Source organism: Anas platyrhynchos, chromosome 2, assembly GCF_047663525.1.
Source record: "Anas platyrhynchos isolate ZD024472 breed Pekin duck chromosome 2, IASCAAS_PekinDuck_T2T, whole genome shotgun sequence".
NCBI classification, from domain to species: Eukaryota; Metazoa; Chordata; class Aves; order Anseriformes; family Anatidae; genus Anas; species Anas platyrhynchos.
This window is the reverse complement of record NC_092588.1, coordinates 105,803,026-105,829,020: the sequence shown is the minus strand read 5'-3', so window position 1 is coordinate 105,829,020 and position 25,995 is coordinate 105,803,026. Positions and strand designations below refer to the sequence as shown.

Genomic DNA, 25,995 nt, shown 5'->3' with positions numbered 1-25,995 from the left:
GAGAGCTGCTATTCCAAGGATATTTCCTCAAAGAGCAGCATAGATGGTTTGCAGTCCTCTTTAGGCATAAGACAAGAATGTTTGTTTGTTTATTTATTTATTTATTTTCTTTAAATGCACACAAGAAGTATTTGCATGAAGTTAGAAGCCTCCAGTACAGCAGTGTAGCTTACCTTTACTTAGTAGTAGTTTCGGTTCTAGCTTTTAAACATGTTATTTCTTCCACCAAAGAAACATCTGAGAAATTCTTTACCATCTCTCTAGATATGCTGTTTAATTTTCCAGGATGAGATATGCTGTTTAATTTTCCAGGTTGTCAGCTCCTGCATTATGTTTTCTGTAATATCCAAGCACATAATATGTACCACTGAGATTCTTGTTGGTACTATTAAATGAAGAAAATGAAGCTGGCCTTGCTAGTGCTGCAAAGTTAGTATGTGTATGCTAGAGCCACCATCTTCACAGGTTCCCTTATCCTGCCAGTTCTGCCCATCTGATTTGGTTACTTGCAAAGAGAGTTGATCCACTCAAACAGAAATTAACAGAATCTCCAAGCAGTAGTAACCTTGTCTTTTCTTTAACAAGCTGGGTTTTGCTATATTGTTGCAGGAGTTGTAATCCTGGTCGTTATTGGTAGGTTTTTGATAAGAGGGGGAAAGATACTCAACACCATCTGACCCTGTGGTGGTATTTTTTTTTTTTTATTGTGAAGTGTACTCCTTCTAAAAGAACATAGACAACAGTGAAGAATAGTTTATGAATGTGCATAAAAAACAGCCCAAACCAGCTCCTATATGAAAAACAATCAAGCAAGCAAAAAGCAAAACAACAACAACAATTCTACAATCAAAATTAATTGGAGGATGGGAAGGAAATAGCAGAACTTCAGTAGTACATGTGCAATTCATAATTAAATACATATACATATATTGCAGGTGTGTGATTTTTTTTTAATTAATAGAGGTAAGCAATTTTAAAAAGTTTAGAGATGACTGTGATACACTGTTATGCATGAGGAAGAAATTACTGTTACCACAGAAAGAAAGAAAGAAAGAAAAGATGGTTGGGAAGTACCTTTAGGGGTCTATAATTCAACCGGTGACTAAGAACAGGACCACCTGTACTGGCTTTGAGTTAGGAACCCCCCTCCTGATGTAGGTTCCACCATGATCCTGGAAACCTCTTCCAATACTGTACTAGCCTTATTGACAAAACACTTTCTGATTTCTAGTGAGAATTTTGTAAGATGTTTTTGTCTGTTACCTCTTTGTTTTGTTTTGTTTGACCTGCTGGTCGAACTTAGGCAAAGGAAGGGAATGCACAGATGGTGGAAACAGGGCCATGTGCCCTGGAAAGAGTACAGAAACGCTGTCTGGATGTGCAGAGATGGGATCAGGAAAGCCAAGACACTGACAGAACTAAATTTGGCAAGGGATGCAAAGGATAGGAGGGATTCTACAGGTACATTGGCTGCAAGAGAAGGACTAAGGGGAGAGTAACACCTCTGACAAATGAAGACAGACAACTGTCAACAACAGACATGGAGAAGGCTGAGGTACTTAACAACTTCTTTGCATTGGTCTTCACTGGTGGTCAGGCTTGCCACATCTCATGAGTCCCCAGATCTCTAGGTGGGGGCTGGGTGAGCTGAGTCCCTCCCACTGTAAGCGAAGAGCAGTTCAGGACCTCCTGATGCAACTTAACAACTACAAGTCTATGGAGCCTGATGACATGCCTGCAAGGTCCTGAGGGAATTGGCTGATGTAGCTGCCAAGCCGCTGTCCATCGTATTTGAAAAATCATGACTGTCAGGCGAAGTCCCTGGTGACTTAGAAAAGGGAAACATCACTTCCATTTTGAAAAAGGGAAAGAAAGGAAGACCTGGGGAACTACAGACTGGTGAGCCTCATCTTTGTGCCTGGCAAGGTCATGGAACAAGTCCTTCTGGAGGCAATGTTAAGGCACATGTGGGACAAGAAGGTGATCTGAGACTGGCTTCACCAAGGGTGAATCATGCCTGACCAATCTGGTGGCTTTCTGTGGTGGAGTGACTGCATCAGTCAGCAAGGGAAGACTGATATCATTTACGTGGACTTCTGTAAGTCTTTTGACACAGTCCCACATGACATCATAATTTTTAAATTGGAAAGATACAGTTTGAAGGGTGGACCATCTGGTGGATAAGGAACTGGCTCGATGGCCACAGAATGGTGGTCAATGGTTCCAGGTGGAATCCAGTGATGAGCAGGTCTCAGGGGTCTGTCTTTGGCCTGGTGCTTTTCAATATCTTCATCAGTGACGCAGATGGTGGGATCAAGTGCACCCTCAGCAAGTTTGCAGACAGCACCAAGCTAAGTGGTGCGGCTGATAGCAAAGAAGAAAGAGACACCATTCAAAGGGACCTGGACAGGCTGAAGAAATGGGCCTATGTGAACCACATGAGGTTCAAGTCCAAGTTCAAGTCCAATGCTGGGTCAGGGCAATCCCAGCCATGACTACAGACTGGGAGAAGAAGACAGAGAGCAGCCCTGCGGAGAGGTACTTGAGGGTTCTGGTAGATGAAGGGCTCAACATGAGCCAGAAGTGCACGCTTGCAGCTCAGAAGGCCAACTGCATCTGGGGCTGCATTAAAAGAAAAGTAGTCAGAAGGTCAAGGGAGGTGATTGTCCCCCTCTATTCTGCCCCCACTTGGAGTACTCTATCCAGGTCTGGAGCCCTCAGCACAAGAAGGATGTGGAGCTGTTAGAACGGGTCCAGAGGAGGGCCACAAAGATGATCAAGGGGCTGGAGCACCTCTCCTGTGAAGAAGGCCTGAAAGTCAGGGCTGTTCGGCCTGGAGAAGAGAAGGCTGGGGAGACCTCATTGTGGCCTTTCAATACTTAAAAGAGTCTTAAAAAAAGAATGGAGGGGGACTCTTTACTTGGGTAGATAATGATAGGACAAGGGGGAATGGTCTTAAACTAAAAGAGGATAGATTTAGACTAGACTTTAATAGGAATTTGTTTTTAAGATAAAGAAAGTCAAAAAAGAAAAATCTGAGAAGGAGACAAAAACTGTTAGCAGTTAAGATGATTTATTTTTTTCTAAATCATCTAAATTAGAGAGTTGAAGAAATACTAGAAAAAGCAGGGGTTCTGTTGTTAAGTCAGTGAAATATCTGAGTGATCTTGTGCTATAAAGTCCAGTTTATTAATAAAATAGATTTGTAGAAAGCGTTGCACATTCGCATGCTTCCTCAGAGCTCCATGGCAATGGAGCAAAGTAACAAAGTGCTGATTCAGCATTTGGTTACTGCAGATTTGGGGGGAGATATCCTGAGGCAAAAGATAATGATGACTGTCATTATCTCAGTCTATAAGTTATTTGGAGGGTTTCTTAACAGACACTTATTTTCTAAAATATAAAACCCCCAAGTATATCATTTTAAAACTGTGAAGAACATAAAACAGTTAACTTCACCTTTTCAGACAATGAAAGGAAAAGCATTGCTGCCTGAGGTTTTCAGGGTTTTTGCTTTCAGGCTTGCTTAAGTGTACTTACGTTTAACTATTCTCAACAACAGTAACAACAGAAAAATTGCAATACAGTAAATAAGCTGTTGTTCTCAGAGTTTGAAACTGTTGTTCTCAGTGTTTGAAACAGTAATGGTAGGATTTGGCTAGCAACAGATTGGGAAAATTTAGCTCTGAATGAAAGGTGGAACAACTTTTGTTCGAAGGGTAGCACATACTATGCAAAAGAGGAAATAAAGTTATTCTGTTCCTTGGCAGCTGAAATAATATAAAAGATCTTAAGCATCTTTCACTGAAGCCTGTTTCTTGTCCTATTTCATGTGTTCTGTACAAAGGAAAAAACTGTGAGACCAGAGTTGTTTTTTTGTAAGGGTATAATCTGATTCAGTCTATTTTTGTGAAATTGAAAGCTGAATACGGCAAGTACAAAATACCAAAGTTTCAGTAAAATTGGTAGTTTGCAGGTGGCAAGAGAGAGTTTCAGCGTTATCTCAGTCTCCTATTAATTTTGGCACCTTAGCATTTGGAAAAGCAGAAGGAGAGATGATGAAAGGCAATATGGCTTCCCCAGAAGAACCATGCTTAATGGTGGACCATCTTGCTGTCTCCTTTTTCTATATGCAGGAGTTTTAATTCTGCTTTTCCCAGTGAGCCCTGTAGAGGTTGTTAAGAAGCTTCACAAAAAGGAAGTCTTAGCATTCTTGTCATCCACTGGAGGAACTCTTTTTACAGGAAGCCAAATCCTTTTGTCATAAATTCACCATTTCCAGGTTTTCTGGCTTTACATAGTAGCATAAGCTTCTGCTACCCCCTAATCACGATTACAATTGTGCACTCCTTTTCACTTCGTCCAGTCCAGCTAGCTGTCACTGGACTTTGCATGTCAATACTTACCTCTCTTCCACTAAAGCTCTTTTCCTTGCTCCATTTTTTTTTTTCTGTGAAACTATGATTTTCAAAATAATCTTTCCTTCAAGCTTTCTGTAGAAAAGCTAAAATTGCGCTTACTCAGTGTCATTAATTTTGTAATTTGCTTACTGATGTTTTTTTCCTTTAATTTATTGTTTCTTTTCTACATCCTTTCATATGATCATGGGCCTTTTATCTTTAAGAGAACTTCCTGCAGATGGGGGAACTAAATAATTGGATTTCTTCCCTTGGGTATACTAAAACTTTCTTCAATTCCGTTTTGGTCTTTTTTTGCTTTTCCCAGAGAAATCTTTCTCCGCTTTTTTTCTTCTGTAGATTTAAAGATTTGTAAAGAAACGTACCTAAATGAACCTTTTTCATAATATGTGCTTAAGATCTTCATCCAGTACATTTTGCCTTACTGATATAATTCAAACCATGAAGCATCTACCATGTCTCTGGATATGTTGTTTTAATGCTTAATATTGGAGGGTTTTTTTTTTTGGATTCTTGCTTTACCTTTCCTTGTACCTCAGCTCTGACTTGAGTCTAAATCTTATGCCAAGAAATTCAGGTGAATGGCAGAATAACTTGGCTTAATGAAGAATAAAAATGAATATTGCAAAAGGGAAGTGGCAATCATTTGACCTTTGGTGTCCTGAATAAAATAAAGTTGTATCAGCAGAGACTGTTCTCACAGAAACTCTTAAAGTTCCCTAGATGTGGGAAGGAAAGATGAACAGCTCAGCATTGTGGTGGAGTAGTTGGTAGTGCCAAAGTTGGTAGTGCCAAACTGTACTTGAAGCTAGCTTGATGTCAAGCTGCAAAGTGCCATCGAGTTTTTCATGAATGCAGGGGATTACAGTGTACATTCTTCAGAAGTTTTTCAAAGGAAAGGATGTCTTGAGAATGCTTGTCTGGTAGGACAAGTCCAAGGTGAGTCCTGAGTGAATGAGAAATTCCAAGTTTATAGAATGTGGCCTTCTTTATTGGAAAGCAATTTTTTGCTGTTACCCTTAATTGGAGAGCTTCTCCTTGCTCAATCAGGTAATGACAGGACAAGGGGGAATGGTTTTAAACTAAAGAGGGGAGGTTTAGATGAGAGGTTAGGAGGAAATTCTTTATTCAGAGGGTGGTGTGGCACTGGAACAGGTTGCCCAGAAAGGTTATGGGTGCCCCATCCCTGGAGGTGTTCAAGAACAGGTTAAATGAAGCCCTGAGCAACCTGATCTAGGGGGAGGTGTCCCTGCCTAATGCAGGGGGTTTGGAACTGGATGGTCTTTGAGGTCCCTTCCAACCTGAGCCATCCTATGATTCCATGAATGCAATCAGTCAAAAAAGAAATTACTTATATTGGGTAGAGAAGAGATATTGCACCAGCTCTTCCATTACACATGTAAGTAACCTTCAATTCTGCCAGGAAATCTGTCAAAAGGAATTGTTTCATCAGCTGTTCTTCTGAACGGTGAAATGGAACCTTTGAATGAGGCTGTTGGTACAGGGAATGTTTTGGATACATCTTTCATTAGGCTGGAATTTTACATCATTGATGAAGCAAGCCATCAAAGGATAGATCAAGGGACAGAAGAGATTGTGCAATGCTTGTAAATTTCACAAAGCTTATTTTTCTGTAGCTCTTTAAGGCTAGTAGTGGTTCAGTTACTTTGGCTATCTTTAGAGTAACGTGCTTTTCTGTGTCCATTCAGTTTTATGCTGCCTTGAGCTAGTTTGGGGGAGGCCAGCTCGTATTGTAGGGAGCAGAACAGTGACTTAGAGTAACTTGAGGATTTTGACTGTATTTTTTAAAATCATTCAGAGCACGTTAGCCATCACCTCTGAACCAAAAGGAATACAGAGATGAGATTGTATGAGGATCTGCTAACATACGAGGCATGCTAATGGAATGACAGCTCTTTGATTTCCCTACCGGACTACTTTCTCAAAAGCTGTGGGGTGATGTTGCCATTCAGCTGCTACAAGAAAAGAGAAAAAGGAATGCTTTTACATACCTTTTATCTGGACCCTGGCTTGAGTTAAGCCACTCTGCTTTTTTTTTATTTCTTTGCTTTTTTTTTTTCCTTTTTCTTTTAAATTGTTTTTCCCCCCTTTTTTTTTTCCTCTTTTCCCCTTTCCCCTTCCTTTTCCTTTTCCTTTTCATTTTTTTAATTTCTTTCTCTCTTACTTTTTTAATTTCATTTTTCTTTTCTTTTAAGATAGGACACGTAGTGGATTCAAGTAGTAGTTAATCTTTAACATCGTACTTCCGTATCGCTGTCTCCTGGGTACATCCAAAAGCTGCTTACAAATAGAAGATTCTTGCAACTTTTACTATTTTTTTCCCTTTGCTGCTGAGTGGGATGGTTGAATAGCAAGCTGGACCTTCTAGCTTGCATATGGTCACAATAATATTTGTTTTTATTCCTGAGTGTCCCTTTTCGTCAATGTATGATGCAAAGAGTGCTGTTCATCTCTTAGGTTCTGTCTGTAAAGCTGATCGTCAGTGTCAGCAAGTGTAGGTATTTTGACCTCAGCGTTTAAAGAGACATGACCATGATACTAGTTTTTGTGTGTCAGTTCTTTTAGTAGGGACCTGCACTTTTACATTGTCAGTGTTCTAACAGACCTAACAGTGTAGATTGAGAGGATCTGAAGCAAGAAGCACCAGTAGATTGCAGCAAACATGCCAGAGGAGTTTGTACCATGCATACAAAAAATCCTGTAGAAACTATAAGCTTGTACAGTAAAGGGTTAACAGCTGACTGGTGAGTGTGGACTCTGTATCAGACAATAGAGAGGACATAGCTGAAATATTTGGCAAGCTTGTTTTTAATTGAAATATAAACAAAGCTGCTTTCATGATAAGTGCCTTTCAGATATATTTGTTTCTAGCCTGGGAATAGTTATGCAGCGTTTGCGTTCATTTTGCAGATTACATGCCTGGCTGCCTGTGGCTTTTCACTGTTAATCTTTTACATGTGTGAAAATTTGGATATGAAAAGAAATGCTGTATCTGTCAGCATTCAGTCAGTGGTCTTTCTGTCATGCAGCTTTCAGTGATGTAAAGGTAATAGTGACAATCCAAAGCTTGAAACAAAGAAGAGTCATGTCTTAGTTCATATCTTTAAGCAAGTGCCTAAGTGGTGGGAGGAGAGGACTTTGCTATGTATAAATGCTTTGGTTTAAGTCTTGTGCACATACTTGAGATTGCATAACAGTGGGAGAAGATTTTAAGTTATTTCATAATTAGCTCCCCGTCCCTTTCTGCCCCCAGGTTCTTTGTAACGGGAGTCCAATGACTCCCCTACACAGTCTGATACCAAGGGGACAAGTATAGAGGCACTGACGGAAATAAAAAAATATATATGGAATTAAGCCTGTGATCATAATCCCCATGCCTGCTGGGAATGCTTTATCCTCTCCTGTGTCGTAACAGAGTTGTCTCAACCTGTAGTATAACTGGGAGGCATCTGCAGGTTCACATACATAAATGAGATGTCAGTTGCACCTAAGACATATTGCCTTGCAGATGCAGCTCTCAGTAGATCCATTTGCTTTTAGTCTATGGAAAGTTGCATTACTGGGGAGGCTCAAGTGCTCATCAGGCATACAATGTTAGTTTGACCAACCCACGTTCAAGTAACCATTTTTGTTCCCTCAGATAATAGTTAAGACAAAGTATTACTTGTTTATTACATATTAAAATATTTGGTTATGGCTTAACATCAATCTTTATAATACTTGGGAGCACCACTGATTTCAGCAGGAATATGGCCTAAGACTGTGTTTATACCAGTGTGAGAGTGAATACAATATATCTGAACTATTACAGATTCAGATTTTCTTAGCTCTTCCCAACCACACCCATTTCTGTAGGCATTTCCTTTAAAGTTCACTTTAATGGCTGGCATAGATCTAATTAATGCTAGTTAAAGACATTTTGGTAGTTTTCTAATGCTTTCCTCATCCAGTTAAGTGGTTGCTCTGTACAGTATGTGTGCTATGTGAGGAATTCAAATGGTTTTCAGACAGAGCACTGTTTTGCAGGTTTTCTTATCTCAGGCATTTCTTTTAAGTACCTTCCATCATCCTGATTCGAATAATAGCAGAGACAGACTGTGCCATGAAAAGTATTGAAAAGATTTCTTTGGACTTGCTTCAGTGGAGGTCACAGAAATAGTGAGAATCTTCCTTCTTTTTACAGCATTAGAATGATTTCCTTATGGAAAAAATTAAGATTATTTTTAGTCTTTGTTGGGCTGGAGTTGTTCTCTATCTGTCTTTTTTGTTGTTGTTTTTCTTCTCCACATCAATCTTTTTATGTGTATCTAGTACTCTAGAGAGAGTAGAGACTGTTTCATCTGTGGTCTCCTCATTGGTTCCAGTCTTGCAGATGTTGAGGTGATTGGAACTATTCGGGTGTATGAAGCTATTCAGATGCTTAAGCACATGCAGTATCATATTGCATGGCCTTCTCTGAGGTGGAAAATAGCGCAATTGAACATGAGCATATGTGAAAAGGTTTTGGATTGTTTTAGCGTATGCCAGAAAAATTAAATGACAAGCTCCATAGAGCTTGAGTAGTTATAGCAATGCACCTGTAAAGAAAAGGAATAAATTGTACCTTTATAAAACTCTTCAGTAGTAGGGATTTGAGGGAATAGTCCTGAGGGAAGTGGTGGATGAAGTTGCTAGGCCACTATATTTGAAAAGTCATGCCAGTCTGGTGAAATTCCCACTGTTTTGAGGAAAGGGAAAAAAGGAAGACTTGGGGAACTACAAGCCAGTCAGTCTTATCTCTCTGCCAAGCAAGATCATGGGACAGATCCTCCTGAAACTATGCTAAAGCACATGGAAAACAGAGAGGAGATTGGTGGCAGTCAGCATGGCTTCACTAAGGGCAAATCAAACCTGAAAAATTTGGTGGCCTTTTACGATGGTGTTACAGTGCTGGTGGAAAAGGGAAGAGCAACTGATGTCATCTACCTGTACTTCTGAAAAGCATTTCATATGGTCCTGTACAATATCCTTGATTATAAAAAGAAGAAACATGGATTTGAGGGATGGACCACTCAGTGTGTAAGGAATCAGCTGGAAGGTCTAACTGAGAGTTGTGGTCAATGGCTCAATGTCCAAGTGCAGAGATTGGTGATGAGTGGTGTCCCTCAGAGGTCTGTATCGGGACGAGTATTATCTAATGTATTTGTTGCTGACATGGATAGTGGGATTGAGTTCACCCTCAGGAATTTTGCAGATGACGCTAACCTGAGTGGTGCAGTTGACATGTTGGGTGGAAGAGATAGGGTGGGACCTTGACAGGCTGGAGGGTTGGGCTGACAGGAACCTCATGAAGATCAGCAAGGGCAAGTGCAGGTTTCTGCACCTAGGGAGGAATAGCCCTAAGCACCAACATAGGCTGGTGTGTGTGTGTCCTGTTAGAGTACAGCTCTGCAGAGAGGGACCTGGGAGTCCTGGTGGGCAGCAGGCTGACAACGAGTCAGCAATGTGCCCTTGTGGACAAGAAGGCCAATGATATTCTGGGCTGCATTTGGAAGAGTGTTGCCGGTAGGTCAAGGGAGGTGATCCTCCCCCTCTACTCAGCCATGGTGAGGCCACACCTGGAGTATCGCGCCCAGTTCTGGGCTCCCCAGGACAAGAGGGATGTATAACTACTGGAGCGAGTTCAGAGGAGGGCTACGAAGATGATGAGAGGAATGGAGCTCCTGTCGTACGAGGACAGGCTGAGAGAACTGTGTCTGTATAGCCTGGAAAAGGGAAGACCGAGGGGAGACCTCATTAATGTATATAAATATCTGAAGGGAGGGTGTCGAGAGGATGGCGCCGATCTCTTTTCACTTTTGCCCAGTGAGAGGACAAGAGGCAACAGACACAAACTGAAGCACAGGAGGTTCTGGCTGAATATGAGAGGGCAATTCTTTCTTGTGAGGGTGACAGAACATTGGAACAGGTTGCCCAGAGAAGTTGTGGAGTCTCCTTCTCTGGAGATATTCAAAACCTACCTGGATGCCATCCTGCGTAATGTGCTTGAGGTGATCCTGCTCAGCAGGGGATTGGATTAGATAGTCTTCAGAGGTCCCTTCCAACCCTACCTACTCTGTGATTCCATGATTCTGAGATGCCATCCAGAGGGGCCTTGACAGTTTTGAGAGATTGGCCTGTGCAAACCTCCTGAAAGTCAACAAGGCCAAGTGCAAAGTCCTGTGCCTGTGTTGGGGCAATCCCAAACATGAATAAAGACTGGTCTTAAGGAGCCTCTCCCAGTTGTCATGACCTTTCAAAAGTTATCAGGAGTGGCCTTGCAGTGGCATTGGCCTTGCAATGGTATCAGCCTCCTCCCTCAGCTCTAGAGGGAACTACCATCAGGCCCCAGTGGGCTTGCATATATCCAGTTTGTTAAATGCTCCCTTGCCTGGTCCTTCTTATCTAAGGCAGTCTTCCTTGATCCAGACTTTCTCTATATCTCAGGGACTTGAGATTCCCGAGGCTGGGCTTACTGGGAAAGATCGGGGTGAAAAAGACATTGAGTATCTTGGCCTTTCCTGTCATTTGCCACTGAGTGCCCTGCCCCATTCAGCAGTGGGCTGAAGTTTGGGCTGAAATAAACCTCCAGTTTTTTTATCACTTCTCGGTTTAAGTGCATGCTGTATATAGTTAGGTAGGACACTTGAACAGACATTTCTGTCTTAACACTGGGCTGTGGAATGCAGAACAACTTGCCTCTGCCATTTGTTCTCCTGCTGGATGTTTTCAGCAATCAGTGTTGTGAAATAAAATGTTACTGTTTAAAACGTAAAAAATAGTTTTATTAAAAGAAAAATTGGTCATTTTATAAACACTTTCAGGCAGTACAAGGCCTGTAAAAATGTGAGTTGTTTTTCAATTTGTCTTGTACTTTGTTTCCTTTCTTGCAGAATCTCAAAGTTACAAAGAAGCCCTTAACCACTCTATGATAATGTCTGACAGCACCATGGGTGCTAACCCTGCTTTGATGAGGTCCAACATGCAGATGGATCCTTCCTTTCAGCGGTGTTTAGCATCTTCATGTACTGCTTCAAGTAACAGTTCTATCCCGGTGGGAGAAAGGTAGGAAAAGATTCTCTGACCTGTTTAGTTCTCATTATTGTGATTGCCAGCAAAGATGTTATTCTTGCTTGTTCACTGCAGAGCATTTGTACAAGAACTTTTGAGTCTTGTGATATGTGATTATGTTGTTGCCCACCATCTGGAAGTTAACACATCCACAGATGTTTTTTATATGTCTGAGAGGCACACGTGGTTTTAAAGAAAATCTAGGAATACAAAAATGAATAGGGACTATCAGTGGTCAGTCATGAACAATTACTTCTATTTACTTATTAGAAGGGGGTGTTTTATTACAGCTGATAATGTTTCCTTCTCTATCACTCTGCAACAACATTCTTTTGTGGCTAACTGACCTTTTCATGGATAATTGGTTCCTTTTTCACAGTAAGTAAGTATTTGGAATGCTGTTGGTTGATGTGTCAAACTCTCAGTAAGGACTTAAGTGTGTTGATTTCTATATGTTTTCCTATCTAATTAATTTCATTTTGAGTCAGTACTTGGACTGTGAAAGAAGTTTCCTGTTGTAATTACGACTGTGAATCATAATAATCTTGTTAGGGGATCCTGTTGTTTCCCCTAGCAAAATGGGTTGCACCAGGCATCCAGAACTCACTCAAAGTGTTGATTCATATTTAAAATAGTGAGAATTTAATGGTACACATATATCAGCTTGAGCTGGGTGCCTCCAAGGAGGGACCCCACTCAAGACTTTACTTGGATTCTTACACCCATACAATCTTAATTTTGTCCACTATGGTCCAATCAGTTCTTCACACATATACATTATGTTACTTCAGACTGGCAATTCTTTGTTGCAGAGCATGATGTCTCTTCTCTTATCTCCTGGGGCACGGTCTCATTCTGCTATGTCCTTGGTCAGCACATCCCCACCCCCCAACCACACAAAATGTTGCTCAATCACCACTACATAACAGGTTCAGGTTATGGGAGCTCATACTGCAGCCTAAGGCTTCACCAGATTTGCCCGACTAATGTCAAACAATAGCTACCTGAGTTCCTTACATGCCAGTAGCTTGTTTCCCTTTTGCTCTGTATCAAGTATGTTAGTATTTTCTGAGGAGAAGCCAATTTGACATTTAATTATAAGTGGATATGAATTACAAGCTTATCAGGCAATGCAGTCATTATCAAGCTTGCATTCCTTCCTTAAACTTTATCTAGAATTTTTTGTTCCCTTCTTTTTAGGCGTTTTATTTTTTCTGTTGCTTTTCATTTCATCTAGCTGATAACTGCAGCTTGTGTTTTTTTTCTTTCTTTTGGAATGGTTCCTTTCCGCCCTTTGCTTCCCTTCCATTTTTTGATGGTCCTCCTACTTGGATCTGTTCAAATCTACTGGTATCCATTTCCACAGTTCACTTTTAATTAAAACTTTCTTTATAATTTTTAAAATATTTTTTTATTTTTTATAATTTTTATGCCAGTTCCTTTCACTTTCTATCTCAAAATGGGTTTGTTCTCTCTTTACATATGATATTGCTGATAATGTTTTTCAGCCAAAATTAAAGGGGCATCTCACTTTCAGAAGAAAGAAGCCAATTTAAACTTTCATCAGATGGTTTGTCAGAAGCATGGCCTGTGGTGTTTAGAAGGATATTCGTTATCCTTCACTTGGGCAGGTGGAACTCTTGACCAGTAGAATAATACAATGTTTACTGTTGTCTATATAAATAATAAATATATAAATACTTAACATTTAAGTTCATCAATCAAACAGAAGCTTGGAAAAGTGTTTCTTGTACTCTGTATTGTTTTATGTTTGTTGTTTCCATATGCAAAAATTAACCACTGGACCTGCTTCTCTTCTGCTTGCAATATAAATTTTATTAGAAAGGGACCTGATCTAACAGTTGAGTTTTGTGGAATGTGTTCTTACCATGCTTATTCACTTATTGTGTGATGGTGAACAACTCTGTCCTTAGCTCTTGTCTTGCATTCTTTCCCTTTTCCCCTTTTTCTCTTCCCTCTTTCCCCTTTCCCTTTCTCCCCCCCCTTTTTTTAAAATGAACATAAGAGACTCTGCATGTAAGATCTGTTGTGGTAGTATCAGTTTTGTTCCATAAACTTTTGTCATTGCCTTTGATGACAGCCTTGGCTTAACAGCCTCCTACTGCTCTTTTTCAGCCAGTGCTGTAAGTTACCATATGGAGGTTCTCCAGGACCTCTGTGAAGCAATGTTGTACACAGTCTCACTGAATCAATTCATATTAAAAGTAACTCTCTCAATTAGGAGGCAGGAATATTTATAACAGTGCTGAATTTGGTGGCCTGACTTACAGTACAAGCTCAGATATGGTGTCATCAGCATTGCTGAATGGAGGGTGAGATAAGGCAGAAATTAATGAACTACATTGAAGAAGTGAATGATCAGGGTGGGGCTGAAGACCCTTGTTCCAGCTGTATTGCCAAATCTTTCTTGTTGTCAAAGTGTACCTCAGTGAGCACAGTATGGACTGGGTAGTGACTTTTTAGGAAAATTATTTGGCTGTTTTGTTATTTTTGTGTTTGATTTTTTTTTTTTGACAGCTCTCCTACAAAAGAATGTCATTGGCTTGAAAGCAGCCCTAAATCTTCCCCATCGCTCCAGCTTTCAATGGGAAATAACAGGCCAACAGGAAGTTACCTTGTGCCTTCGGAATTTTCACACCCTGTGCAAGATGGTTCTCTCTTGTCTCATTTCCAAACCCCAGGACTGCAAGTTGTCACCCGGAGCAGCCTGGAGAAATCACCAGTGGAGCAGCAACAAGAACCTGCTAACAGTTGCAGTGCCCGGGCCTACCGGAACTACAGTGGGGGCAACATGGTCTGTAGCTCCCCTCCAGAGGAGAAACAAGCTACTTTCATAGCCAACACTAGCATCTCTCCTAAAACCATGAGCTCATCAGTGGCAAGTGCAGAGGACAATGTCTTTTTGGAACACAACTTTCTTACAGTGGCCTCTGGACACAATAGTCAAAACAATGCGGTTCATCAGCACCTTGGAGGGAACCTACATTCTCAACCACCTCTTCCAGAGAAAAAGAGGTCCTCTGAAGAGGACCGTTCCTTCACCTCTGTCTCACCTTCTTCAAGTGGCTTCTCTAGCCCCCACAGTGGAAGTACAATCAGCATCCCATTCCCAAACATCCTCCCAGATTTCTCAAAAATTTTAAGCACTTCCCCCGTGCAAGGTAGGTTCTGCATCAGAGAAATGCAAAATACTTCTGAGTTGTATGAGTTTACCTCCCATTTAGGGGATTTTTAAAATGAGGAGGGGGAAAAAAACACCAGAATAAAAATGGCAGAAAGGACTTGAATGCTTGCAATAAGAGGCACCGTTTCATTGGTTTTAGATGTATTATTCTGAGGACAGTGCTGCAGAACTGTTTCTGCCCTTCCTTAATTGTCAGCCAGGGGTAGCCCACCTTTTGAGCTGTGAAACCACAAACAAGGAGTATGCAGTCCAACCTCTCTTAATAAAGGCTAGTTTCTTTGCGCATCTTTGCTATATTCATGTCAAGAATAGTTACAAATGTTGATATGTATTCACTGGGTCCCACTGAAAAACTTTATATTTGGTGTAGCTTTATAAATGTAAAAGTTTTTCATATTCTGTAGATTTTGTAAAATTAAGCTTTAAGAGGGCTTTTGGAGTCTTAACGTATGGTTCTAAAACAGTTCAAAGTTCCTCTCTGTTGTCCTTCTAATCATGAGTTTTTAGAATTATTAATGTGGTTGGAAGTTAAAAAGAAAGGCAAAAAATGCCTCTATATTTAGAAAATTTCTTAACTTCTCTTTCCCCTTTTATTTTATAGAAAACACAACGGATAAACACGTGACTGTGAAATTTGTCCAGGACACATCCAAGTTCTGGTATAAACCAGATATTTCAAGAGAACAAGGTATAACAATTGATGTATATTCTGAGGCATATACTTGCAGAAAGGCTAGTTGGTGAATGTGTCTTATTTTTTTTTATGACTACCAGACATCTAAAATAATTACAGAAAGAAATACAAAATCTATAAGGGCTGAAGACAACTTCAATTTATTTTGTCCAAAGGCAGAGTTTGAGAGTGGAGGGGATTCAAATATTTCAGACAAATTATTATCCTAACTTGAATAACTACATAGTAATTTGAGTATTCCTGTGGTGGCTCCTGCAAAAGTGCTTTACTGAGAAACTAATTTGTCTGTTGCCTTCTCACAACGATGGAAGTTGTTTTAAGGTATGCTGAAAGAAAATCTGAGCAGAATATGTTATATTAATGCAATCTAATATTATGGTGAGTCTTCACCAGTGTGCCTGGCAAAGCTGTTTTGGCCTCCAGAGTTTGGAATAGCAAGCATGCATGATGCAATAACAAACAACTGCTGCTCTCAGAAACCATTTGAGTACAAATGTGATGCTCTGGCATAATTTCAGCCACGTGTGTTGCCCTGTGTAGATAGGTTGAGAGCAATCCTCGTCTACCAGTTGTTCTGTAGCCTAAATTTCACTTTCAGCTGCAAGTGACATACATTATTTCTTAAAGATCACAAAATAACACTCCTATGGAATAACATCTTTATGATGTACAATGTAGATACATCTATATGTAGATATATTACTGAATGAGAGGGGAAAGTTTTTGTTACATATGTGAAAATGTATACATGGAAACTTATACTTTGACCCTGCATCAATACGTAAATAAAGTATTTTGGATGCTTTGTAAATGCAGTCAGTCTGACTGACCATCCTTGTGTCTGTACTGTAATATTGGGCTATAGTGAATAGCATTTAGTAAGCTATTGAAAGCATTTTAATCTGGGATTCTTAAAATGAAGTTGTTGAAAAGGAAAATGTCAAAGCAGTTCTGCATTGGGAAGGAATTTTACATCATCAGACTTGGAACTAAAACCAAATAGCTTTCAGCTATTGGCAGATGATGAATTGCAGTGTCTGTCTAGGTCATATTTTCTCAGACTGTGAGGATGCCCCTTATAGTGTGGTGGTAAATATGAGCCTAGGAGGATAAAGGTCATAGAAAATGGATTATTTATTCACCTCTGGATCATGTTTCACTGTTTGTTTCATTTCACTCTCCTTCCCGTTTTCTGCTCCCCACCCATAATGAGCACTGAGTGCTCTGCAAATGGGCAGAAACAGTTTCCTGTCTTGATGTGGATTTAAAGAGGAGACTAGATCATAAAGGAATTTTAAACCTAGATGCATGAACAAATGAAAACAATTATCTTACCAGCTTTGTAGTATGCCTCTTTTCCAATTAAAATCCATTTTTAAAAGTGAGGTTAAGATTTTTGGTTATTAGATTTCATTCTGTAGCAGACTTATGCCAAACGAGCAGTTTTCTTGCAAATGATTTCTAGGAAGACTTCGTATCATGCTTCAAGCAGAGATCACAGACTATAGATGTAAAGTGTTTCACTGATTGGACATTTGAAGAGCAAATACCCACTTTCATCCCGTTTTGCTTTAAAACACATAATAGAGTGAGAGTACTTTGCAGAGACAGAAACATTGTAGATGAGAACTGATGGCCTCTGACTATTAAAGCTACATAAGAAAAGAAATACACTGTTGTCTGTTCAGCCTGGGAATTAAAATGCTGTGCTCTCTGTCATGATTCTAACAATTTGACAATATGTAAACAGGAATCAGCTTGCCCTTTTTTCTTAAAAAGAAACAACATGGGGCCAGGAAAATTGGGAATAGGGCCACATTTTCTTTGCCTGGGCTGTGTGTGCACATGCACGTAGTTGAGGTGTAGTTTCTGTCATTTTGCTCTTATTTTGCTGCATTTCCTTTGGTATGGTCACTGAGATCAGAAAAAAAAAAAAGAAAGGGACAAAAACCATATTTAATCTCTTCACCTTTTAGTACTTTTTCCAAGTATAATTGTCAGATATTTTTTTTTTTAGTTTAGTGTGTGGTATTTATTTTTTGGTTTGGTTTGGTTTTACTTTTTTAAGGGAGGGTTGTCTGCCATGAACTTACACCTAAAATTTCATTTGGAGCTCACATCAGCACTGTCAGCTTGAAGCTGCATTTGCATTGCCAGAAAGTTCATATGTGGCTATCAGTATCGCCTATGATTATCAGTATCAGACTTGATTACCTAGGTCAGTACTGCAACAGTAGTTGTTAACTAATGTTTGCTCGGTATTCTTGAAAAAAGGAAAAGCATGTAGCAAATGAAAAATCATGCACAGACCTTTGGTGTTTATTCAGATTCCATCTTCAATTTTGTTGTATCATTTCTCTTGTATCATTCACAGCTCCAAGTGATCCCAACTACATGTGTGCAGGCACTGACCTGAGGCACAGATTTAAGCTACTGTGTAAAAATCAACTTAAGCTACTGTGTAAAAATCAGTTGTAGCCTAGTGGGTGGTAGAAATCTGTTGACTTGTCAATGTAACAGCAGTTTACCACTACTCAGCATTTTCTTCTGGAAGCACTGATTGCATGAACCCTGGTAGAACCTACATCTTTCACAGTTAAAAAAAGTCACTAGGGATCTGTATTTCAGGCTTCCTTTGAAATAAGTATCCATGAAATTCACATGAGATGTTTTTAGTCAGATCCCCCCAAATATGTTCAATTATAGTCTCTTCTACAGCAGTGGAGACGTATAAAGGATCTTATTTTCTTTACTCTCCTTTTAATTATAGATTTGCACCTGTAATTTTTGAGTGTGTGTATTGTTTTGGAAATGTTTTTCTCTCTTTTCTAAAATTCTTTACAGCCATTGCTGTTCTCAAGGACAAGGAGCCTGGGTCATTTATTGTTCGAGACAGTCATTCTTTCCGGGGAGCCTATGGGCTAGCAATGAAAGTTGCTACACCACCTCCTTCTGTTCTGCAGTTAAATAAGAAAGGTACTGTATGCCTTCTATCTGTCCTTTAACAAACCACACGTTAGAAAGTCTGTATTACTGTGTGTTAATCTGTAGGAATCTTCCTACTTACAGTAAGTGCAACTTGAATTACAGGCTCCATTTAGTTCCTGGCACTAGTATCGTATTGAATGGGACTGGATAAGATGTTTGTTCTTCAGTTTGACCATGGCTTGTGAATGTATGTATATTGTGGCAGCACGTGTATCATACCTTACCAACCTGACAGAAAAACCGTCATCTCTGTAATGGGTCCTCCCTAGCAATTAGAAGTCTGTGTTTCATCCTCATACGATCATGCAGAGCTTTCACTTGGCTGGGATGTTGAATATTTTTGACCCCAGGATTTTGTTTTGAGACAGTTCAACGTTAGAGAAAAATCTTAGGAGGTTCCCTAAGGAAAGATGATAGTTGTTTAAAAGAAGTGATGAAATATGTATATTCTCCCAGCTCCATTGCCTTCATATATAACTTGTGCCTGATAGTTGTGAAAGCTAAAATGAAAAGAACACATGGAAAGCATAAATCAATCTATAGAATCTCAGTAAGCAGTATCTGTAGTGTTCTTGGCTCATTGGTGCTACTAGAAAGGAAATGGGGTGAGGAATTGGGGTGATTTTCATTGCCGGGGGGGGGATAAGCAACATAGATCACAGGAAAGCAGTGAATCTTAGTGTGGAAGTGTGCTTTGCTCTTTCTTTTTTTTCTTTTTGCTAAGATTTAAAGCTTACTCAGAGACAAGTGGGGGCCTTGGCAATCCGCTTGTATTACAATAACATTTTTGAATTCTCTACACTTCATATGTTGAGATTTCTTGTAAAAAATTGTCATATAATACTTCTTTTTGTTGTCAAGCAACATCAACAGAACCACTGCAGTGTCTAATTTGAGGTAAACGGTAGGGGTGCACTGGTGATAGCAACTGCAAGGAGGCAAATGGAATAGCTGTAGGTGTTTTTATTAATCTCTTCTCATAAGATCAATGAAATCCAGGAAAACATGAAAGTTCAAACTCTACTAGTGTTTAAGAGCCAGTTTATGTTAGTTGTACTACAGGTAAGTGGTAGCAAAAGAAAATTGTAATCAAGACTCTAGTATTCTTCCAGTTTACCCTCAGTGATATTTAGCTTTGATTCCAACTGCTTCATCCTGGAGGGCACAAATTTGTTCAGTCTCATAGAATCATAGTTTGGAAAAGACCTCCAAGATCAACTAGTCCAACTGTCCCCCTACCAACTGGTATTACCCACTAAATCATGCCCCTAAGTACCACATCCAGCCTTTCCTCAAACACCCCTAGGAATGGTGACGCCACCACCTCCCTGGGCAACCCATTCCACTGCTTAACTACTCTTTTTATATTCGTTTATTCTTAATATTGTATGAAAATAATGGCAAGTGGTAAGCTGCTTGAAATGGTGAACTCTGCAGTACTTGCTTGCATATAAGTTTCTGCTGTCCAGATTAATGTGTTCATCTATATTAGTCTGAAAGTGAGCCTTTGAGGTTATGTGTTCACTGGACAGTCAGATGGCTGATACAATCAGATTCAAAGGCAGCATTTATTCATAGCTCTTCTGTTGAGGTTTGAATGATTTGGCAGCTTTGCTCTGTTGCTATAAACTAAACCTTTCATTGCTTGGAAAGAGCTCCAGTTTGTAGGCAGGTGTGAAATACCATGAACTAGTCCTTCAAGAGATAGTGAAGTTGTCTTAATTATATGTATGCAAATTAATGTATATGCTTAAAAGAATGGTAAATCTCAAGGGAATTTTTATTCTTTAAATCTCTTCAGTATATCCCACTTAAAATTTCAAGATTTGTCTTAGAGCCTTGGGACATAAAAACTGTATTTAAATGAGATACTGTAAAAACTGTATTTTAATGAGATACAAAAACCTGAGTATTTCATATAATTGCCATAATTCATGTAATTGCCTTAGGAACAAAGGTTTGGAGTAAAACTGAAAACATTTTAAAACTTAAAAATTCATTGAGAGACTTGGCATCATTATGCATGTACAGCTAAATCTTCTATTGTTTTGATCTGGAAAGTTCTGTGAGAAATTTTCAGTCCTATCACTAGAAATGTGAGTATTTTGTCATGCTTTTACTCCCTTGTCACATTGGATACAAGTTCTTCTAATTCGCAAGTACACCAGAATTTCTAGCCATTAGTTTTCCAAATTCATATTCCTCTCTGTAGCTGGGACACCAGTGCATATTTGGATGTCAGTCCATAATAATACTAAAAGATTTTCCACTGAATATCTAAAGTGAGCTATCTGCTTGTTTGATTTTTTTCCCCAGAATTCTCTTTTTACTACATCTTGTAATCTTGCAGCAGAGCAGCTCTAATGTGTTTGGCATGCTTTGTATAAAACATTTGGTGTTAATGTGGAAAACTGCTTCATAAAGACCTGCTAATTTATGAGACTACTCTGTTCCTTGCTTCTCTTCATGCCCTTTCTTGTTCTTTTTTAACACAGTTGGAGATTTGTCGAATGAGCTTGTAAGGCATTTTCTGATTGAATGCACTCAGAAGGGGGTGCGCTTGAAAGGATGCCCAAATGAACCATACTTTGGTAAGTACTGTGCATCACAGGGACACAGAAATTGGAAATAGTTTGTGTTTGACAGAGATGTTTTACAGACTTCAGTGGAGTGGAGATGAGAGAATACTTTGCTCAAGTCTTGAAGATTTCTGTAGGAATCCATTCCAGGGTTGTTGTAATAGCAGCCTTGTACACATTTACCTTAAGAATATGTGCAGGACACTCTGGCACTTCAAGCTTCCAGCTGTCACGCTTATCAACCACTACCAACATTGCTGCAGATAGCTTTGTGTGGTGGTTTTACTCAGGTGTGCAGCTGAGTAAAACAGCTGCTCCGCTCCCCATCCTCAAAGGAAAAGGGGAGAAAATATGATGAAAAGGGCTCAAGGGTTGAGATAAGGGTAAGGAGATTACTTAATAATTATCGTCACAGACAAAACAGACTCAACATAGGGGGATTAGTCAAATTTATTGTCTATTACTAACAGGCTAGAGAAGTGAAGAAACAAAGAAACCAAAAACACCTTCTCCCCTCCTCCAACCTCTTCCACCTCCTCACCCTGAGTAGCACAGGGAAACACGGGAATGGGTGTTGTGGTCAGTCCATAGCACTTTGCCTCTGCTGCTCCTTCACGGTCACTCTGCCCCTGCTCTAATGTGGGATACCTTGCATGGGATGCAGTCCTCCCCAAACCAGTCCTGCGGGGGCTGCCCACAGGCAGCAGCTCTTCAAGAACTGCTCCAAATATGGGTCTATACCATGGGGTCCATCCGTCAGGATCAAATTGCTCCAACATGGGTCCCCCACGAGCAGCAGCTCCTGCCAGGTCACCTGCTCCTGTGTGGTCCCCTCTTCATGGGCTGCAGGTTCATCCCAGTGTCTGTTCTAGTGGGGGTTCTCCACAGGCTGCAGCCTCCAGGTCAGATCCACCTGCTCCACTGTGGTTTCCTCCACGGGCTGCAGTGTGGAAATTTGCTCCACTGTGGCACACCATGGGCTGCAGGGGGACAGCCTGCTCCGCCATGGTCCTCTCCACAGGCTGCAGGGGAACTTCTGCTGCGTGCGTGGAGCACCTCCTGCCCTCCTTCTTCACTGACCTTGGGGTCTGCAAGGCTGTTTCTCATGCCTTACTCTTCTAGCTGCTGTTGTGCAGCAGCTTTTTTTTTTCTCTTCTCTTCTCTTCTCTTCTCTTCTCTTCTCTTCTCTTCTCTTCTCTTCTCTTCTCTTCTCTTCTCTTCTCTTCTCTTCTCTTCTCTTCTCTTCTCTTCTCTTCTCTTCTCTTCTCTTCTCTTCTCTTCTCTTCTCTTCTCTTCTCTTCTCTTCTCTTCTCTTCTCTTCTCTTCTCTTCTCTTCTCTTCTCTTCTCTTCTCTTCTCTTCTCTTCTCTTCTCTTCTCTTCTCTTCTCTTCTCTTCTCTTCTCTTCTCTTCTCTTCTCTTCTCTGCTCTGCTCTTCTCTGCTCTGCTCTGCTCTGCTCTGCTCTGCTCTGCTCTTCTCTGCTCTGCTCTGCTCTGCTCTGCTCTTCTCTGCTCTGCTCTGCTCTGCTCTGCTCTGCTCTGCTCTCCTCTGCTCTCCTCTCCTCTCCTCTCCTCTCCTCTCCTCTCCTCTCCTCTCCTCTCCTCTCCTCTCCTCTCCTCTCCTCTCCTCTCCTCTCCTCTCCTCTCCTCTCCTCTCCTCTCCTCTCCTCTCCTCTCCTCTCCTCTCCTCTCCTCTCCTCTCCTCTCCTCTCCTTCCCTTCCCTTCCCTTCCCTTCCCTTCCCTTCCCTTCCCTTCCCTTCCCTTCCCTTCCCTTCCCTTCCCTTCCCTTCCCTTCCCTTCCCTTCCCTTCCCTTCCCTTCCCTTCCCTTCCCTTCCCTTCCCTTCCCTTCCCTTCCCTTCCCTTCCCTTCCCTTCCCTTCCCTTCCCTTCCCTTCCCTTCCCTTCCCTTCCCTTCCCTTCCCTTCCCTTCCCTTCCCTTCCCTTCCCTTCCCTTCCCTTCCCTTCTCTACGCTCCTCTCCTCTACGCTCCTCTTCTCCCTTTCTTAAATATGCTCTCACAGATGAACAATCAACATTGCTTATGGGCTCAGCAATGTGCAGCAGTGGGTCCCTTTGGAGCTAGCTGGAACTGGCTCTTATCTCACACGGGGCAGCTTCTGGATTCTTCTCACAGAAGTCGCACCTACAGCCCCCTGCTACCAAAACCTTGCCATGTAAACCCACTATACTTAGCTAGATGAATTTTGAGGGCCTTATTTATTCAGGACCTTTGCCTTCTTTTGACCTGTACTATATTTATACAGGATAGCTAAAATGACAACAGAGTGGGACATTCACATAGAAAAAAGTGCATTATGGCATTTCAGCCTATGTAATATAATACAATAAAAGCTCATTACACATTATAGTAAACAGCAGAATCCAGCTGCTCACTCATCCCTCCTCCTCAGTTGGACAGGAGAGGTAAATAGGATTACAAAGCTTGTATGTCAAGATGCAGACAGGAAGATTGCTTACCAGTTACTACAGTGAGAAAACAGGTGTGAGTTGGGGGAAATGGATTTAGTTTATTGCCAGTACATTCAGGTAGTGAGAAACAAAAACAAACATTGAAATAACACCTTTCCTTCTGCCCTTTCTAAACTCAGTTTCGCTTTTTCATCCCACATTCCTCAACTCCCATCCTACCCCAGGTGGAACAGGAGGGGATGGGGTTGGAATTTGGCCAGTACCTCTTCGCTACTCAATTGACCTCAATAGGTCAATTCCTCTTTGCTACTTCTGCCATTTCCCACTTTTCACCTGCTGGATCATGGGTTCTTCTCATGGGCTGCCATCCTTCAGGAAAATAAAATCTGCTTCAATATGAGCTCTCCATAGGCTGCACTTCCTTCAGTAAATAGCCACTTGCTCTGGTGTGGGGTCATCCATGGATGGCAGTGTGGTGGATGTCAGTCAGACCAGGCATATGGAGCAGCACCTTCTCTTTCTTCTCTGACCTTGGTCTTCCTTCTGCTGTATTGCACTCCTTTTGTTCTCTCCTTGCCTCTTTGCAGCTGTTTTTGCCCTTTCTTAAATACATTTCTGCAGAGGTGCCAACAGCTTGGCTGAGGGACTCATCCATGCCCTGTTGTGGGGCCATTGGAGCCAGCTGGAACTGGCATGGGGCAGCTCTGGCCTCTCCTCGTGCCCTCCTCTGCTACCAAACCTTACCATTTACAACCAATGTATTTGTGAAGGAATTTTCTACCATAAAATGTGCAAGTGTAAAATGACTAATTCTATTTGAAGTAAAGATGTATTGAATTTTGTCAGGGTATATGGTCTTACATCCTAATGATGAGGATGACTAACAGTTATTTTAATTGAAGCTAAGTCTGAATGGTAAAAGTCGTTAAAAAACATCAAAGTTTATGGCAGTAATTAAAAGAAAGAATTTAATAGAGAATATTATGTATATCAGTGTTGCATCGGGTGGGGGAGCTTTTGTCTAGGCAATCTTTTATACTGTTATAAATATACAATAGAGGCACATGTAGCCAAAGCACTAGACAACAGAAGCTGAGTGGCTAAGAAGTAGAGCTCCTCACTCTTTCACTTCTTCATCGCATAGCATTGACCCCTTGCGCTCTTACTTTCTTCACAAGGTTTTACTATATTTGCTACATTAAACTGTAGCAGAAATTAAGAGCATTGAAAGGAATTTACTGACATCCATATGTTATTGTTTGTGTATCATCTTTGCACTTTTTCCATTTGAAGCAGACATTTAGATTAGGATTTCAGTAATACATCTAAGCAAAGAAAGGGACTGTATGATTGTGATTAATGACTTTAGTTAAGTACATACAACTGGGACAGCGCTGGGGAACACAAATCCACTTAAGCTGAGCAAAAAAGATCTTGGCTTAGGTGCCAAGAAAGTATTTTTAAGGGAAACTTGTGTATGTGTGAGTGAAGGGGTATGGGGGCTTGGTTGATAAAATGTTTGGAAGCCAGCATAACTGTTAAGTGTTATTTTTGTCCACCAAGTTAATCTTTTATATCTTGTTAATTTCTGACCACAGGGAGTTTGACGGCTCTGGTGTACCAGCATTCCATTACTCCACTGGCATTGCCCTGTAAGCTCCTCATCCCAGACAGAGGTATGCTTATTATAGTACAGAAGAGATGCTCAGCCAAGGCTTTGCTTCAAAGTTGTGAGCAGACTAGTACTGCGATGTTCCAATCATTATCATACGAGAGTCACAGAATTTAGCACAGTAATCTATCATGTAGGAAGACAAATGTATTTCTCAGATATAAAATTGCACCTCTGTGAGGTTAGATGTAATCACCTGAGGTTAGATGTTACCACCCGGGGCTTCAGGGAACTCAAGTGGGTGAAGGACAAAGTTCTGTGTATGATGCTGGCAGGAAGGAAGTAGCAGTTTACCCAGGTCCAAATATTGTTTAAGTAAATAATCAAGGAGCCTGTATTGCATCATGGGACTGTAATTCTAATTTTGGTAATGATGATTTCATAAACCACTCTTAAGACCACAGCAGAATACACCTATGCTTTCCGCATAATTCAGTCTGCTATTTTCCCACATGAAGTTAACACCAGATGTATTATTGAAATGTGAAACATCCTTGCTGTTTTCTATTGAATTCTTCAAGCTTTTGTTAAAGATCATATGTCAGTGCTCCAACACAGCATTAAGATTTAAAGGCAAGTATTCTACTGCTGCCTTTACAGTTTAGATATTTGCATTCTACGTAAGAATGAAGAAAAAAGAATGATGTTGTTGTCTTCCGAATCAAAAGACAATTAATTTATTTAATCTCGGAAACAAACTGTGTACCTGAATTACTGTGAAATATACAAATTACATAATTAAAATCTCACTATTTTGAAAACTTCAAGGTTGTTATGAGGCAATATAGTTCTTAATAGTTTTTTTTAATGTGGTAGCACTTCTGTACCTCTGGCATGTCTATGTAATTGTGTCTGTGACTATTAGGAAATAAATGTTGAACATCTCTCCTGCAGCACTGG

At 40.5% G+C, this 25,995-nt stretch overlaps 1 protein-coding gene across 11 annotated transcripts in view; it reads left to right on the top strand.

Moving 5' to 3' along the window:
* The window catches only part of TNS3 (tensin 3), a 245,005-nt gene that overhangs the window by 208,877 nt on the left and 10,133 nt on the right, over window positions 1-25,995 (top strand). For all 11 annotated transcript variants that reach the window (XM_038173696.2, XM_038173695.2, XM_027451289.3 and 8 more), the window contains 6 exons: window positions 11,351-11,522; window positions 14,067-14,710; window positions 15,335-15,421; window positions 18,272-18,403; window positions 20,911-21,006; window positions 25,022-25,099. In XM_038173696.2, the coding sequence (XP_038029624.2) occupies window positions 11,351-11,522; window positions 14,067-14,710; window positions 15,335-15,421; window positions 18,272-18,403; window positions 20,911-21,006; window positions 25,022-25,099 (1,209 nt within the window). The remainder of the gene's footprint in view (window positions 1-11,350; window positions 11,523-14,066; window positions 14,711-15,334; window positions 15,422-18,271; window positions 18,404-20,910; window positions 21,007-25,021; window positions 25,100-25,995) is intronic.